Raw genomic sequence first — 19,618 nt, 5'->3', positions numbered from 1 at the left:
CCTCTCTCAAGGGAGCTCCTCTGTTGGTGACTACGCCATCCAGTTCCACACCCTGGCGGCAGAATTAGACTGGAATGAGGCCGCTCTAATAGCCACCTTCAAGAGGGGTCTGTCCAGTCGGGTGAGAGACGTGCTTTCCGCCCGAGACCCACCTACCTCCCTGAACGAACTCATCCTACTGGCCACCAGGGTCGATACTCGTTTTTCTGAGAGGGAGGAGGAGGTCTGGCATGAACGGCGACTAGGCCTGTCCCGTCACCATCACCAGCTGGCGCCAGTCTTCCAGTATCCTGACGTTCCGGAGTCCCAGTCGACTCCTGAGATTCCTATGCAGGTGGAACGGGCTCACCTGACGCCTGATGAAAGACTTCGTCGTCTGGAGCTGAATCTCTGCCTCTACTGCGGTGGTTCGGATCACTTTCGGCTGAGATGTCCCCAACGTCCTCAAGCGTCCGGGAAACTCCAGCACCTAGGTCCGGTGGGAGAGGTCTCCCTGAGTGTGAATGCCACCTCTCCAAGTTTGTCTGTGCCAGTTTCCATCCAGACACCCTCAGGACAAACTCACCAAACTACTGCCTTTCTCGATTCTGGGTCAGCAGGCAATTTTATTGCAGCTACATTGGTCCAGAGATGGCGGCTACCCGTGACTCCACTAGCCAGACCCCTGTCTATCTCCTCGGTCACGGGCGAGATTCTTACCGACCATGTGCACTACCAGACCGCACCTCTAGTCCTCCAGGTGGGCGCTTCACATCTGGAAAAGATCTCCTTCTACGTCCTGCCCCATTCTTCTTCCACCATCCTCCTGGGACTCCCTTGGCTGCAATTACATGCCCCTAAACTGGACTGGAGAACCGGGAAGATTCTCAGTTGGGGTCAGGACTGTTCCAACCAGTGTCTGAGGTCACCTCAGCCTAAGCGTTCTATGTTGTCACCCGAGCCCGCCAAGCCTTTGTCCGGCCTACCGGCGGAATACCAAGATTTGCCTGATGCCTCCTTCTGCAGGCAAGAAAGAGGGGGAGGCCAAAGGGGGGGGGGGTACTGTCACGGCCGCGTCCCGTGTTCCGGGCCACCGCGGCGACCTCCTCCTGCCCCATGCAGCCGCCGTGGTCCTTGTGCAGGGACCCGGCGCTGCTGCTAGTTCGGCCCCTGGGGGCGCCTCACCTCTCCTCCGCTCCTGTCTCCGTCTGTGCCGGCCGGCGCGCGCGTCACCGCCTCCTAGGGCGCGCGCGCCGGCTGTCTCAGATTTAAAGGGCCAGTCCGCCCTTAATTGGTTAATTGCACCTATCACTCCCTATAAATCCCAGCATGCCCTGTCCCTTGGGTTGGAGCCTCTACATGCTTCCCATAGCATTTGGCCCAGCCCCCTGTTGTTCCTGATTCCTATCTGCTACCTGGTCCCTAGTCCTTGTTCCTGGTTCCTGCTCCCCTGTCACTTCATTGCTCCTGTGTTCAGCCTGTCACCTGCGGTTACGCCTACAGACCTCTGCCAGCACCATCTCCTGCCTACTGCTCCTGCCACGCCTCGCCTGCCGTCACTAGCAACCAAGCCAGGGGTAGCGACCTGGGGGTCGCCTGCCGCAGCAAGTCCATCCCGCCTTGGCTCTGGTGAAAACCAGCGGCCCCTTAGACTCCGCTCCCTGGTGAGGTTAGTGCCATAGCTGGTGACGGTCCAGTGGATCCACTACTCCAGGTGTTACAGTAACCAGTTCATAAAGATGGCGGCCGCACAATTAAATACACATAAAAACAAAAAAAGAGCCTGTTCACATTCCTCCGGATGTCCTCCTACGGGTCTTCGGTGTCCCCCACCAGCTTGTTTTAGAAATATTTACTTATCAAAGCATGTTTTTGTTCGAATGTTGCTGTTGGAAACGATAAACAGCTGCACTGGAACAAAAACATGCCATGATAAGTAAATATACACAAAACAAGCTGGCGGAGTAGAAAGCAATAGACGCAATCCCTGTGTATGCTCTTTGCTTTCTAACCCGCCAGCTTGTTTTGTGTATATTTACTTATCACAGATTGTTTTCGTTCCAGTGTTGCTGTTTTTCACTTTCAGTAGCAACATTGGGAAGAAAACATGCTGTAATAAGTAAATATACGCAGAAGAAACTGGTGGGGGAGTAAGCAATCTGCATACACAGGGATCACGTTTATGCAAAGTTAGCAAACAGAAAACTAACTGTATGCAACTGCTTAATCCCATAAAATAATATAAATAAAGTAAAGTTTATTTTTGTTTCAAAGTTCGGTAAACCTGCCAAACCAAAATTTTGGAAAGTTTGATCATCTCTAGTCCATACTATGCTTCATCAGGCTATATATGTACAAAGATATTCTTCCCTGAAAATAATATTTTATTGCTGTATTCATTTATGGCAGGGATGGGGAACCTGCGGGCCTCTAGCTATTGCAAAACTACAATTCCCAGGCGAGATGGAAATTATAGATTTGCAATAGATGGAGGCCCACAAGTTCCACATCCATAATTAATGGGATATTCTTTCTTAATTTATAAAGCTAATTTGAAAATTTTGCTGTGTAGACTGGGACAGTATGAGCAGAGTCATCTCATCAGAGGGTCAGTAATGAAATAATGGTTCTCGTACACTTTAGATAAGGCATAAAAAAAAAATAATAATAATTTTCTTCTACAAACCTTCATCTAAAACGGGGTTAGATGAAACTTCATACTGCGACCTCCAATGATTAGCTGTAATCCATGAAGAATCCTGGAAGTAATCGTTCACTTTTCTCCACATGGGTGCATTACACAGTGTCCATTCATATGAGTGACTTTTCTGGACAGGACAGGTCTGTGTTTGATAGGACCCTCCTCTATTACCTGTAATTTATCACTGTGTGAAGGACATCATTTGGTAATGACAATTTTTTTCATTGTTATATCCAACCAGGACAACCAGACTGCAAAGAGAGTTCTGCCAATATCCAACATGAAGATTATCATGACAAGCATAACCTGAAGGTAAGACTTGATGGTGACAATGATGAAGAAGTATCAATTAACAGTGGGACCCACCCCAGCTGCTTACCTGTCTAAACATACATGTGTGTCGCCAGATATCTATTGTAGAAAAGAATTGTGATATTGTGATACTCCGTCAGGAATCTGTCTAAACATACATGTGTGTCGCCAGTTATCTATTGTAGAAAAGAATTGTGATATTGTGATACTCCGTCAGGAAATGTTTCTGCTGTGTGTACATGTGTGGCCACCCAGTGGATGTGATGGGGATTGCAGCTTGTTGTGGGTTTTGCTAGCATGGTGCAATATGATATTTTGATACTCCGTCAGGAAATGTTTCTGCTGTGTGTCAATGTGTGGCCACCCAGTGGATGTGATGGGGGTTGCAGCTTGTTGTGGGTTTTGCTAGCATGGTGCAATATGATATTGAATTTGTATGATTGGAAATTAGAGTCTTAAACTAAGTTCAAGGAGTTCCAAAATGTCCTGCATAATTTGGTGCATATTAAGTACATTTAAAGGGAACCTGTCAGCAGCTTTTTCAATGTAAAGCTGCTGGCAGTGTGATGTAGGTCATTTATTGCCTATTCTCTACATGTATGTGACATGTGTGTCTGAGCAATATGTTTTTAGGTATTAAAAGGGAACTCAGGCGATTTTTGTTTTCCAAATCAATTGGTGTCAGAAGGTTATGCAGATTTATAAATGACTCCTATTTAAACATTTTGAGTTTTCCAGTACTTATCAGCTGCTGTATGTCTTGCAGGAAGTGGTATATTCTTTCCAGTCTGACACAGTGCTCTCCGCTGCCACCTCTGTCCATGTCAGGAACTTTCCAGAGCAGTAGAGGTTTTCTATAGGGATTTGCTACTGATCTGAACAGTTACTGACATGGACAGAGGTGGCAGCAGAAAGCATTTCAGACTGGAAAGAATACACCACAACTTCCTGTAGGACATACAGCAGCTGATAAGTTTTGGAAGACTTGAAATTGTTAAACAAAAATAATTTACAAATCTATATAACTTTCTGACACAAGTTGATTTTGAAAAAAATAATGTTTTCCCTTTAAAATTTTCCTACCTGAGCAGTATGTAAATCAAGTACCTTGTGCCGTTGGGGCGTTACCTGTCAGCTTGAAGTCAAGGCGTTATCCCTATGCATTCATCTCTCTCCCTGCTGCAAGCAGGCCACCTCCTTACTGTCAATCATCAGGCAGTAGGCACGCTTGCAGGAGGGGAGAGATAAATGCAGAGAGATGATGCCGCAGAGCTGCTTTTACTAGCACAGGCAGCAAAGTTTAAAATTTAAAAGCATATTACTTAGACAAGCAAAAATTATCAGAATTTTAAAAAAATTAGTAGGTAGGCCATTTTACAGAGGTGAGGAGAGGAGCTGTTGCTTTCTGCTATCACCCGCTTGCTGCTGTCCTAACTGAAGGATATTGTCCCATAAAGCGCTCGGCAGTTTTGCTGTTAAGTACCAGGCACCATTAATCTTGTGTACAATGTGTACGACTGTTTACACAGCTTTTAAAGTCTCGTCAAAACGAGGAGCGCCAATGCTTAGATATTAAATCTAATTGAATTTCCGTAAATGTAGGTTTTATTACGAGTTTGCGTCCCATGTAAAATATAGATGATGCAAGCATTAATCACATCGGAGCCGTAATATTTACCTTAACGTTGCCAAAAGATAATCATCACTTTATGTTTTATTAATTAATGCTGTAAAGCATACATTACCGCCTGCCCCCGAGTCATTTAAAACACGACGGATAATGAAACCACCAGAATATTAACACACAAAATTAATTTTCATAGCGTGAATTCTCTAAATCCCTGAGAACAATCGAATCCCTGGGTGCTTTAGAATTCTCTGCTGTTACCCCAAACATAGCATTGTTCTATGATCTCTACTGGCTGTCGACACCTCTTCCTTCTATAGATCACTGCTCACTTAAAGGGGCTCATCACCATCATCAGAGGCTAGAATCCTCATTATCGCCCATTCTCTTTAAGGATGCGTTCACACCTACAGGATCTGCAGCAGATTTGATGGCTCGGATTTGAAGTTGCAGATTCAATGCAAAGCAACTCTGGGCCGTCAAATCTGCTGCAGATTCTGTACGTGTGAACGCACCCTAAAGGGTAAATTCAGCAGTTTCCATACCTCATTTTATATCATAAGTCATGGTGCTTGTTCAAGTAAAAAGTGATCTGTTATCATCTGGGATTGAGATACCTGGGCGGGGCTTCACGGCCGGAGCACCATTTAGCCACGCCCCCAGCCCCACTTAGCCCCTCCGTGACGTAATCGCTGCATAGACCACGCCCCCTTATCGGCCATTGGTGTTTCTGTGGGACCTAGACCTTTAGGCCGTCCCTTCCAATGGCTGCTGAGGGGGCGGGGCCCATGCGGCAATGATGTCACTGAGGGGGTGTGGCACTTTGGCCATGAAGCCCCGCCCAGGTATCGCAATCCCAGATGATAAAATATGACTTTTTACTTGAAGAAGCACCATGACGTATGATATAAAATGAGGTATGAAAACTGCTAAGTTTACCCTTTACACCTGTGTAGAGAAGTCATAATGGAAAAAGGGGGTCACAGTGTCTCTTTAATATTAACCTCTTCCTGCAACTGCATATTTTATATCATTTCATGGTGCGTTCACACCTACAGGATCTGCAGCTGATTTTCTGCAGCAGATTACATTTAAATAACTGAACACAGCATCAAATCTGCTGCAGATCCTGTAGGTGTGAACGCACCCTTAATGGTTTTTATTTATTTATTTATTTTATTGGCACCCTTCATTTTATTATTTTCATGTATTGCGAAATGAAAAAATATTGGGTGCAAATGGGGGAAATTTTTCAAGGCCTGTGTGCCTATTTTTAGTTGAATAATTGGATTTTTCATCCATTTTTGGTGTAAGTTCTATTTATGAACGGGTATTCAATAGGTGAATATTTTTTGGATGCGACTTTTTAAAATTTGTTTGTTTAAAGTATTCACCCCAAAATTTTGCCTAATCCGGCACTTGCGCCCAATTTATCATTATCAAGTTGCACAAACTGGTGCAGGCCTACGTCTGGTCAGTACCAAGTGACTTGTTTGCGCAAATTTTTGCGACTGTTCTATTCACAATTTTTAGTTTGTTAAATTAGTCTTATTCAGTTGGGTAAAAAACAGATGAAAACTCTAGAAAAAATTACATTACAATCAATAGTAATTGTTACCCTATGTGGGGGGTTTTTGTGTGTGATTTTTTGGGGGATTTTCATTCTACTGATAAGTCATTAACAATGAAAAGATGCCGCGGCACTCATCCAATACTGCAACAAGTGTCTTTTATTCTTCTTACATGCTCATAGATACAAACATACAACAGGCTACGATTGTTTCATGCCGTAACTGGTGCTTCCTCTGAGCCCCTACGCGAATCTCTACACCCACCTCCTGAAGAAGGGTGTAAAGACGAGAGGAAGCGTCAGTTACAGTTTGAAATGATCATAGCTTGTTGTATGTTTGTATCCAAGAACATATAAGAAGAATAAAAGACACATGTTGCACATTGCCAGAGATCTGTAATTTCCTACAAAAAAATCTCAAGTCTTCCAGTACTTATCAGCTGCTGTATGTCCTGCGGGAAGTGGTGTTTTCTTTGTAGTCTGGAAAGCAGGAGAGGTTTTCTATGGGGATTTCCTTCTGCTCTGGACAGTTCCTGACATGGTCAGAGGTGGCACCAGACAGCATTGTATCAGACTGGAAAAAATACCACTTCATGCAGGTTATACAGCAGCTTAAAAGTACTGGAAGACTCAAGATTTTTTAAAAGAAGAAATTACAAATCTCTGGCACTTTCTAGCATCAGTTGATTTGAAAGAAAAAATTTTTAGGTGAACAACCCCTTTAACTATTATTATTACAGAATAATAATAATAATAATAATTATTATTATTATTATTATTATTATTATTATTATTAAAGATTAAAGTGGTTAAATTTAAGAAGGGAAAAAAGACAAACAAACAAAAAACCCAGACCAGAACTTTTCTAGTTTTTCCCACTCGCGATTCCATATGAAAAGCTCTCTAATATAGAAAGCAGCCTTTAAGAACTTGTTCTTTTTCCAAAGAGTTTTTTTGTTTAAATTACAAGTGATTTTATCCGTCCTCATTTTGCAGATGATTGATGAGGCTGAATCCCAAGATGATGGCAAGCTCCTTTCTTCACAATCCATGATCACCGAGCCCATTACCACCTGTGTGAGGCAGTCTATGGCGAATCACAATGCCAGCAGCATTAAAAGAACATTGTCATCGCTTCCCGGCAAATTAGAGATTGTGACATCCTCCGACAGAACAAAACTCCATCCTGCCAGGGAAAAACACAGCCTGGATGGGAAGAAAGGCTTTTCGTCTATTACAATTACAGCCAGAAGATATATTACATCTTTATGCCACGCTCCGAAGGAAATTACCAGTGACCTAGCTTCTTCTCTGTGCAGAAGTAATGACTTATTAATGAAGGCTCCGGTTTCATCAGTTGAACACAATCAGCAATGTAGATTCTTAGATAATGGAGCCGATTGTAGCCAGCTTTTCCAACCCTCTGGTTTCATTCATTCTCAGGAATTTCCACCTCGGCCCATTGGGGTTTCGAACACTCAGGAGGCCGATCAGCAATATATAAAGAACCCCGACCGCACAACATTTACGTCAGTGGTCCACATTAAAACGGGTCAGACATGTCCAAGCACTGTTTATTATAGACCCAGGTTATTTTCCGTGTCTCTTGCCCAATGTCATGGAGCCAACCAAAGAACCTACAAGTCAGAAATGTCATTTAGGATAAAGCCTCCTCTTGAAAGTAGACACAACCATACTTTTAATAACAAGTCCGTGGAACCCCCTAGACATGTAATAAGAAATCAACTCCAGGGGGAACATAAGAAGAGGAGCCTAGTTGACTTTGAACGACCCAACCGTAAACCTATGAAAGCTCATCATAGGAATCAAGAGCAACAAGTAGATGGATACCACCATGACCCTTGCCAAGACGTCTCCAATTATCTCAATATCGAAGGTGAGCAGAAGTCACATGGTGCTATTATTAATTGAGAGAGAGGGTGGTAGAGGATGTTCAGAGTTGAATGTAAATAAAGCTCCTTAAGATCTTGGTGGACATGTTTAGTGATGAGCAAACTTGGCGAATGTTCTGGTTCGTCTGAACCCGAACACTCAGCGTTTAACTCCTGGTGGCTGGAGAAGTTGGATGCAGCCATAGGGTCTAAGAGGACCCTTAGGTTAGTTGAAGGACAGGGATGGATATTAGTGATGAGCGAATACTGTTCGATCGAATAGATATTTGATCGAATAGTAAGGTATTCGATAAATATTCGATGAGTGTTCAAATCCTCCTTCCTCCCTGTTTTTCCGTTTTTTTAGCCAATCAACATGCAGTGAGGCTGCCACAGCCCCTTGGTGTACGTAGCATCGCAAAAAAACGAGAATAACAATGATTGGATGGCAAAGTCACATGACCCAATAACATATATCCGTGTGTTCATCCAATGCTACGTGCTGCTACATCATACATAAATACAAAGGGTAGTGCATGCACTCTGCTCACCAAGTGTTTGTGCTGCTGACATGTGCTAGACTGCTAGATTAAAAAAAAAAGAGTAGTATGTGTGTTCATCCAGTGCTACGTGCTGCTATGTCATACATCAATACACAGGGTGGTACAAGCAGGCTGCTGTGCTACTATAAGGCACTCAATATTCAGGGAGGATAGGCCAGCATGTGACAAATAGCATCGACCATATGTTGGAATACAACATTCAGTACTCAAGCAGATCAATTGCATGGTTACAACAGTAGAATGGGAAACAGTGTTGATTTTGTAGGATGAAGTGACCCGTCACCTATCCATTCATGTTATTGTGCTATTGAGAACAGGTACACCTGTGACATATTCAATCATACCTTAAATAGAACATTCTGTAGGAAAAGCAGATCATGGAAATGGTTACAGCAGCACAAGAAGACTGTTCTGATATTATGGGAGACAGTGATCAACCAATCAATTCAATGTATCATATCACTGAGGATAGGTAAACATGTGGCAGATACATTCAACTTACCATACATAAGAATAAAAGAATCTGTAGTCAAGCAGATTGGAGAAATACAGCAACAGAAGAGGACTGTCTTGATCTTGTAGGAAGCAGTAACCTTACCATTCAGGTCATTATGTCAATGAGTATAAGGAAGCATGTGACATAAATAGTGTCAACCATACATTAAAATAGAAAATGCTGTAGTCTAGCAGATCACGGGAATGGTTACAGCAGAAGAAGAGGACGGTGTTGATCTTATGGAAGTCAGTGATCTAACAATTTATGTCATGATATCATTGACATGGTGTCAAGTTACCATACATCAGAATAGAACATTAGTTATCAGGCAGATAAAAGCAGCAGAGGAGGACTGTGTCAATTTTGTGGGAGGCAGTGACCTAACCATTCATGTCATTGTGTTATTGAGAATAGGTACATGTGTGACATATATACAGTCACTAATACATTAAATAGAACATTCTGTAGGCAAGCAGATCATGGAAATGGTTACAGCAGCAGAGGAGGACTGTGTTGATCTTGTGGGAGGCAGTGACCTAACCATTCATGTCATTTTCTTATTGAGCATAGGTACATGTGTGACATATATACAGTCACTAATACATTAAATAGAACATTCTGTAGGCAAGCAGATCATGGAAATGGTTACAGCAGCAGAAGAGGACTGTGTTGATCTTGTGGGAGGCAGTGACCTAACCATTCATGTCATTGTGTTATTGAGAATAGGTACACGTGTGACATATATACAGTCACTAATACATTAAATAGAACATTCTGTAGGCAAGCAGATCATGGAAATGGTTACAGCAGCAGAGGAGGACTGTGTTGATCTTGTGGGAGGCAGTGACCTAACCATTCATGTCATTGTGTTATTGAGCATAGGTACACGTGTGACATATATACAGTCACTAATACATTAAATAGAACATTCTGTAGGCAAGCAGATCATGGAAATGGTTACAGCAGCAGAAGAGGACTGTGTTGATCTTGTGGGAGGCAGTGACCTAACCATTCATGTCATTGTGTTATTGAGAAAAAAGAACACATGTGACATATATAGAGACACCCATCCATTAAATAGAACATTCTGTAGGCAAGCAGATCTTGGAAATGGTTACAGCAGAAGAGGACTGTTCTGATATTATGGGAGGCAGTGACCTGCCCACTCATATCCTTATCTTTGTGAGGACTTCTGTTAGAGGCAACGGCATAAAGATAATTTTACTAAGTGACGATAAATTAAGGAGTCTAAGAGTTTTGCAAGCAAAACATGCAATTATATAAATGAGGATGAATGATGAATACAGAGAACTAACAATTCCCTGTTGATAGCTTTGTTGCCTCTGGCTCATATATTCGCTGTATTTATCCACATCATCTGATTTAATAAAAAAAACATGTAATAAGTCCACCCAACACTTCAAGAGAAATTACTATACACAGTTCTCCTCTGGTGTAAGGCCTCAGATGTCTCACTTTTCTTAAACACTATTCTCTTTTATTGCCTCACTAAGATTAACTATAAACTTTTATATCCGCAGCCTTCGATTTCCCACATATACAGAAGAAGGATCCTGTGCCTGCTAGTGAGATTTATGCAGAGAAAAGTTCTCCTCTTCATCCCGGGGCGGAAAGGTCAAGCATAACCACCTTCAGCTTCATATTCGGGAAACAAATTTCCAACCAGGGAAGGAGTAAGCAGAGTTTACAGAAGGAGAACGTTCCCCTGAAAGGTAATCCATAGGACCATATCTGCTATTAGCATAAAGGCAATGGACACCGAGCTCCAGTATATCTTGTGTTATGGCCAAAGGGACCATAAGGAATATTAAAGGGGAGAGTAAATAAAACACATGCTATATGAAAGTATTACTGATATCATTACTAAAACGAAATCAAAAAAGGTTTCAGCATGTCTAAGACTGTTAACCCTGGTCCTGTACCAGTATGATGCTAGTGTTTTTGATAGAAAAACTCAAGCCCGATCCTAGGTTGGTTAATGCTCTCTATTATTTATATGCAATTCCCCACTTTATGTTGCAGCATTTAGTACCCAAATAATACATATCCTATATAGTGCCAAATAATACATTTCATATACAGTATAGTGCCCAAATAATACATATCCTATATAGTGCCAAATAATACATATCCTATATAGTGCCAAGTAATACATATCATATATAGTACCCAAATAATACATATCATATATAGTGCCAAATAATACATATCATATACAGTGCCAAATAATACATATCATATATAGTGCCAAATAATATATCATATATAGTGCCAGATAATATATATCATATATAGTACCCAAATAATACATATCATATATAGTACCCAAATAATACATATCATATATAGTACCCAAATAATACATATCATATATAGTACCCAAATAATACATAAAATATATAGTCCCAAATAATACATATCATATATAGTGACAGATAATACATATCATATATAGTGACAGATAATACATATCATATATCGTACCCAAATAATACATATCATATATAGTGCCAAATACATATCATATATCGTACCCAAATAATACATATCATATATAGTGCCAAATACATATCATATATCGTACCCAAATAATACATATCATAAATTGTACCCAAATAATAAATATCATATATAGTACCCAAGTAATACATATCATATACAGTGCCAAATAATACATCTCATTTATTGTACCCAAATAATACATATTATATATAGTACCCAAGTAATACATATCATATATATAGTGCTAAATAATACATATTATATATAGTGCCCAAGTAATAAATATAATTTAAAGTGCCAGATAATACATATCATATATAGTGCAAGATAATACATATTGTATATGGTACCCAAATAAAACATATCATATATAGTGCAAGATAATACATATTATAGTGCCAAATAATACATTACATATATATAGTGCCAGATAATAGATATCACATATCGTAACCAAATAATGCATATTTTATGTAGTCCCAAGTAAGGCTGCCTTTACACAGAGAGATCTATCTGACACATGGAATGGATTTGAAAAGAGGAGAAATCTCGGTCTTTCCTTTATGACCTGTTCTCTGTTTATAGTCTGTTCCTGGCTTTGGCTTCAAAAATCTGTCAGATAAATCTCTATGTGTAAAGACACCCTTATATATATTATATATAGTGCCAGATAATATATATCATATATATTGCCAGATAATATATATCATATATAGAGCCAGATAATATATATCATATATAGTGCCAGATAATATATCTCATATATTGTACACAAGTAATACATTACTAACAGTCATTGCCTATCAGTTTTAGCTCTGCATATAGTGTTGCAGTATTGAGTGACCATTGTGTGGCTGGTTGGATATAGGGATATGTTTAAAAAAGAGATCAGTATTTGTGGGAACCATCCCAAAAAGGCTGCTATGAAATATACCTATATTCTATTTATTCACAATGTTCATGTTTGGAAATTATATTTTGGGAGTGAGTATTCATTGCGGCAGTAGTCTAGAATGTATTCATAGAACTCCTTATTGCTAGAAATAGGATTGCTGCAATCTCCCTACACAGGCCCCATAGTATTATTAACCTGTATTTTCCTGCCAGCAGCTGTCAATCACACCGACTGTTGTGCCTTCACGTATTCCTATACTACTACTATGGAATAGGCAGCAAATTAGGAAAGGAAGGGAACAACCATGGAACCTGATTATGCGGAAGATGTCTTGTATGAGTATGGTGATACTAATAATAGGGGCCAATGGATCAAAAGTTTTAGAGTCAGAGGAATCATTATAACCCTGTGCAGTAGGCCTTAAAGTGTAACTGTCGTTTACTTTATATTTGTTGCAGAAAACAATAGTACAGGTGATTTTAAGAAACTTTGTAATTGGGTTTATTAGCCAAAAATGCATTTATCATGAAAAAAACAGTTTGAAGCTCTTCTCCCTGTCTTCATGATTTTCTATGGAGAGGGGAGTGGTGGAGGCAGATAAGGCACCAAAACAGGACAACAAAGAGTTAATTTACAGCTACATCACCGGGCTATCTCCTCTGACAGTCTGCAGTGACCTCTCTGCCCTCTTAATACTGACTTTCACACAAGTCCCACTGTGTAATCCTTTGTTCTCTGCTCTCTGCTGGTGACTAATCTCCCTCCCTCCTCCCTCCCCTCTCCATAGATTACACAGGGCTCGACTGATGTAAAAGAGTTGAGATTTCCTGATAATGAGCAGTGAATGAGAGAGAGGAGGGAGGGGGGGACCTGGGGAAAGTCTTTTTAAATGTAGATAATGGCATATTTGCCTAATAAACCCAATTACAACATTTCTTAAATCGCCTGGACTATTGATTTCTGCAAAAGAACGAAATGACAGTGACACTTTAAAGGGATTGTCCAAACTTAGAAAAACATGGCCACTTTCTTCATGGCCACTTGTTGGGTGTGTAACGTTGGGTGTGTAAGGATAACATAGAAGAAGCAATCGCAGCGGCTTTTATATGTTCGTGTATTTGTTTAATAATTTGGAAAGCAGATAGTTTGTCTTGTTTTATAAGCAAAGGCTAAACTGTAATGATGAATGAGGCCACTATGAGAAGCAGGCCTAGAAAACCCTGTCAGTGCACACAATGGAGCAAGCGGCTCCGGCCGCACGCTCCATAGTGTGCGGTTGGGAGTTCTGATACGGGCGTGCATGGATGCGCCCGCATCAGAACCCAGCGGCGCTAAAGACCATCCAGCCAGTACTGCAGTACCGGCAGGGATGATCTTTTATGAGACTGGCCGTTCTGTGACCCGGCGAGGTCATAGAGCAGCTACTCTCTTACAGTGTATGAACATAGCCTTAATGGGGGAGATTTATCAAACATGGTGTAAAGTGAAACTGTCTCAGTTGCCCCTAGCAACCAATCAGATTCCACCTTTCATTCCTCACAGACTCTTTGAAACATGAAAGGTGGAATCTGATTGGTTGCTAGGGGCAACAGAGCCAGTTTCACTTTACACCATGTTTGATAAACCTCCCCCAATGTGTATATTTCCCTATTGATTTCCAATTATCAGGTAATTGCAGTATTTTGCAGGAAAAAATAAAAAAAGATAAAGACATAGGAAAACACTACAGAAAATGTGGCATGTGGCAGCAGCTGTTTTCATGTTCAGGTTTTTTTGATGCAGTTTTTGAGGCCACAGCTGGGAATGGAGTTAAAAAGAAAACGCTCAGTCTTTTTTAATACGTGTTCTCCATTTACGATCTGTTCCTGGCTTTGGCTTTAAAAACTGCATAAAAAAACTAAACATGAATACGCCCCTAGGAAAGCCTCAGTGTCTTTTACTAAGTGCTGGATTTTCGGCTAAACTAACAGATTCAAAAAGATGCATAAACTTACAAGGTGAAAGTATAAGAAGAAGATTGAGGAAAAAAACACAAACATCTTCACTGAGGCGTCTAGTAACAGAAGAATACATTTGGGGAAAACCTTTTAGGTGCAGCTGTAGAAGACACTTTACCCTTCACCGAGGTATTCCAGTATTTAGCTTTGTTTTATACATTCCTTGGCCTAGGGTAAAAAAAACCCTTTATACTTACCTACCTCAGTCCCCCGCAGATCCCGTTGTGGCTTCTTCCTGTACCTGCTGATTGTCTCTTCTACTTGTTTTAGAGACAACATTTCAAAGTAGGGCCTGCCTGCTAAGCGAATCACTGGCCGCAGTATTGTCCTGCCAAGACATGTAATTTCCAAAGTAAGTAAAAGAGACTAGCAACAGGTACCAGAAGGAGTCTTAATGAGAGCTAAGGGAGAGGTAAGTATGACTGTTGGACTAGCAATATATTTATATATATATATATATATATATATATATTCTGGAATGCTCCCATAAGCTATGCTTCTAGGAGAAGGTAATATGTCCTGTACAGCTACAAATTCGGCACACCCAGGGGCGTAGCTAGGGGTTCAGCCTAGGGGGGGGGGGGGGGAGTGAGTCTCAGTGGGCCCCTAACCGATTATGTTACCCATGGGGAACCTTGGCAGATTACAATGTTTTCTAAATAACAAAGGCTATATACTACTACATTAGTGAACAAGGATTGAGAAAAATTATAGTAGCTTCTACATTTCAGATATAGAACCATGTAAAAATTGTGTGATGTAAGGAGTGTGCTGTGCTATGTGTGATGTAAGGAGTGTGCTGTGCTGTGTGTGATGTTAGGAGTGTGCTGTGCTGTATGTGATGTAAGGAGTGTGCTGTGCTGTATGTGATGTAAGGAGTGTGCTGTGCTATGTGTGATGTAAGGAGTGTGCTGTGCTATGTGTGATGTAAGGAGTGTGCTGTGTGTGATGTAAGGAGTGTGCTGTGCTATGTGTGATGTAAGGAGTGTGCTGTGCTATGTGTGATGTAAGGAGTGTGCTGTGCTATGTGTGATGTAAGGAGTGTGCTGTGCTGTGTGTGATGTAAGGAGTGTGCTGTGCTATGTGTGATGTAAGGAGTGTGCTGTGCTATGTGTGATGTAAGGAGTGTGCTGTGCTATGTGTGATGTAAGGAGTGTGCTGTGCTATGTGTGATGTAAGGAGTGTGCTGTGCTGTGTGTGATGTAAGGAGTGTGCTGTGCTGTGTGTGATGTAAGGAGTGTGCTGTGCTATGTGTGATGTAAGGAGTTTGCTGTGCTATGTGTGATGTAAGGAGTGTGCTGTGCTGTGTGTGATGTAAGGAGTGTGCTGTGCTATGTGTGATGTAAGGAGTGTGCTGTGCTATGTGTGATGTAAGGAGTGTGCTGTGCTGTGTGTGATGTAAGGAGTGTGCTGTGCTATGTGTGATGTAAGGAGTGTGCTGTGTGATGTAAGGAGTGTGCTGTGCTGTGCTGTATGTGATGTTAGGAGTGTGCTGTGCTTTGTGTGATGTAAGGAGTGTGCTGTGCTATGTGTGATGTAAGGAGTGTGCTTTGCTATGTGTGATGTAAGGTGTGTGCTGTGTGATGTGTGATGTAAGGAGTGTGCTGTGCTATGTGTGATGTAAGGAGTGTGCTGTGCTGTGCTGTATGTGATGTAAGGAGTGTGCTGTGCTGTGTGTGATGTAAGGAGTGTGCTGTGCTATGTGTGATGTAATGAGTGTGCTGTGTGATGTGTGATGTAAGGAGTGTGCTGTGCTGTGTGTGATGTAAGGAGTGTGCTGTGTGATGTGTGATGTAAGGAGTGTGCTGTGCTGTGTGTGATGTAAGGAGTGTGCTGTGCTGTGTGTGATGTAAGGAGTGTGCTGTGTGATGTGTGATGTAAGGAGTGTGCTGTGTGATGTAAGGAGTGTGTTGTGCTGTGTTTGATGTAAGGAGTGTGATGTGTGATGTGTGATGTAAGGAGTGTGCTGTGCTATGTGTGATGTAAGGAGTGTGATGTGTGATGTAAGGAGTGTGCTGTGCTATGTGTGATGAGGCAAGGAGTGTGCTGTGCTATGTGTGATGTAAGGAGTGTGCTGTGCTATGTGTGATGTAAGGAGTGTGATGTGTGATGTAAGGAGTGTGCTGTGCTATGTGTGATGAGGTAAGGAGTGTATGATATGTGCGATGAGGTAAGTGTGCTGTGATCTGTGTAACGGCGGATCAGAGCGGCCTGCAACCCCCCTCCATATCAAACCCCTTCCCCCTGGAAGATACATTACAGCGGCCCGCACAACACCCTACTTTTTGCACAGGGGCCCAATGCAGTCTGTGTCGGCCCCTGGTATAGCCAGACCACTTAATCCACTTCATTTAGTTTTGGTGGATTGGCTCCAACAAATGGCTGTGATCAGGGCCGTTTCTACTACCGGGCGGGCCGGGCAACCGCACGGGGCGCCCACAGCGCCCGGCCCCTGCACTCATCTACACGTCTATCACACCCGGCCCGCCCCCAGCCCCTGCACCCCCCCAGGGGGGCCGTGCAACGGACCGCGGACCCCGCAGAGTTCTGGGATGTGGGCACCTCTACCCCTCCCTCTAGACTCCTCTGATGACCTTGGCGCCGTCCCCCTCCCGCTCCCGCTCCCCCTTCCCCCAGATCTCACCCATCTCCTTAGCTGACGCCGAATCCTCCAGCAGGTGCAGGGGGACGTCATCGCGCTTGCTGGGGGATCCGTCCGATGCCTGACAAGCTAGAGAGGGGAGAAGAGAGGAAGACAGACTACATGCCAACATTAGGTGAGTATACTGTATTTTTTTTTATTGAAGGGGGGGGGGTGGTGATGCAGGGGGACACTATTACTATTTGGGGGTGTTGCAGGGGGACATTAATGCTATATGGGGTAATGCAGGGGGACATTACTACTATATGGGGGCAATGCAGGGGGACATTAATGCTATATGGGGTAATGCAGGGGACATTACTACTATATGGGGGCAATGCAGGGGGACATTACTACTATATGGGGTAATGCAGGGGACATTACTACTATATGGGGGCAATGCAGGGGGACATTACTACTATATTGGGCAATTCAGGGGACATTACTACTATATGGGGGCAATGCAGGGGGACATTACTACTATATGGGGTAATGCAGGGGACATTACTACTATATGGGGGCAATGCAGGGGGACATTACTACTATATGGGGGCAATGCAGGGGGACATTACTAGTATATTGGGCAATTCAGGGGACATTACTACTATATGGGGCAATGCTGGGGGACATTAATACTATATGGGGCAATGCTGGGGGACATTACTACTATATGGGGTAATGCAGGGGGACATTACTACTATATGGGGGCAATGCTGGGGGACATTACTACTATATGGGGGCAATGCTGGGGGACATTACTACTATATGGGGCAATGCTGGGGGACATTACTACTATATGGGGTAATGCAGGGGGACATTACTACTATATGGGGCAATGCAGGGGGCATTGCTACTATATGGGGTAATGCAGGGGGCATTACTACTATATGGGGTAATGCAGGGGGACATTACTACTATATGGGGGCAATGCTGGGGGACATTACTACTATATGGGGGCAATGCTGGGGGACATTACTACTATATGGGGGCAATGCTGGGGGACATTACTACTATATGGGGGCAATGCAGGGGGCATTGCTACTATATGGGGTAATGCAGAGGGCATTACTACTATATGGAAACAATGCATGGGGACATTATTAGTATATGGGACATTATTACTGAATGTGAATGTGGGGCAATCCAGGTGCCCAAAGCAACCAATCACAACTCCTCTTATATTCTACCAGAGCTGAAAGCTGAGCTGTGATTGGTTGCTGTGGGCAGTTTACACCAGGTGTATATTTACATCCTTTCATAAATCTCCCCCTATACGTATATGTGGGGCAAGGCAGGGGAACATTATTCTTATATGGGGGCACAGCAGGGGATCCTACATACAGGGGGTAACCCACATAACCACTGTCTTTAATCCACCAAACAGCAGAAGTACCACAGTTACTACAGGAGCCTATAGGAGAGGAAAAGGGGAATTTGCTTAAAAATGTGCAGAGCCTAAGCTCTATGCTGCAATACACGTAGTGCTTCATCCCAGTAACCCGAATCTTGATAAAAGTCCCCCTTCCTTCCCCTGGGCTGAACTGAGTGAGGGGGGGGGGGGGGGGGGGGGGGGCGCTTTTATCAAGATTCGCCCTGTTGCCAAAATGCCCTAGAAACTGCCCTGGCTGTGATCACCCTTCTCCTCTGGCGGTATTTGCACAATGCAACATCACAACATTTACCAATTAGATTTGCAGTAAAGAAAGCAAAGAAACATTATAGGAAGAAATCATTTGGCATTTATTATGGTGTTCAGCAAACAGGGTCAATCAGGAGAGAATCAGCACATAACCAGGGATAAGGCAGCAGCGTAGTCAATCAGGTGCAGGATCAGGGTGGTCCCGGTGTGGGTAGCAGGCAGCTGGTCCTAAGAGCCAGGCAAAGCTGATGCAAGGTGGTCAGCAAACAGTCAATCATGAAAGAATCAACACACAACCAGGGATGATGCAGCTGTGTAGTGATCCGGTACGGGCCCCTAAGTTTTGTTGCACCCGAGTAAGGTAACTCAAGTGGGATGAGGCGTCTGCTGAATTTAGCGTTTTTCCCACTAGGTGTCACTACTGTGTTTTTGTATAACCTGTCTTTTGCACAGCTGGAGTCTTCTAGGGGTTAACTTATGTGTCTTGTGTTGCCTTTCTGAACACTCACAGGTGCAGGTGCTCTCCCTCCTTTCTCTTTTCACTCTCTTCTCTGCAAACACACTACCCACCAATCACAGCCAGGGTTAGATAGATCCCTAAGGTCAGGGCCCTATTACACGGGATGATTATCGTGCGAAAAATCGTTATATCGTTCGATTTTAACTGATAATCCTTCAGTGTAATTGCAGGCAACGATCGAAAAATCGTTCATATGTCATTGATCGTTGATTTAGATCTGAACCTAAAATCATGGTTAATCGTTCGCTGTAATTCCACATTCG

At 42.7% G+C, this 19,618-nt stretch overlaps 1 protein-coding gene across 1 annotated transcript in view; it reads left to right on the top strand.

The window, feature by feature from the left end:
- The window catches only part of C8H10orf90 (chromosome 8 C10orf90 homolog), a 179,239-nt gene that overhangs the window by 86,301 nt on the left and 73,320 nt on the right, over positions 1–19,618 (top strand). The window contains exons 5-7 of the mRNA XM_069981801.1: positions 2,922–2,992; positions 7,186–8,086; positions 10,682–10,873. Of these exons, the coding sequence (XP_069837902.1) occupies positions 2,922–2,992; positions 7,186–8,086; positions 10,682–10,873 (1,164 nt within the window). The remainder of the gene's footprint in view (positions 1–2,921; positions 2,993–7,185; positions 8,087–10,681; positions 10,874–19,618) is intronic.

The sequence above is a fragment of the Dendropsophus ebraccatus genome, chromosome 8 (genome assembly GCF_027789765.1).
Source record: "Dendropsophus ebraccatus isolate aDenEbr1 chromosome 8, aDenEbr1.pat, whole genome shotgun sequence".
In the NCBI taxonomy this organism is placed as follows: Eukaryota; Metazoa; Chordata; class Amphibia; order Anura; family Hylidae; genus Dendropsophus; species Dendropsophus ebraccatus.
This window is presented reverse-complemented; position numbering and strand designations above follow the sequence as displayed.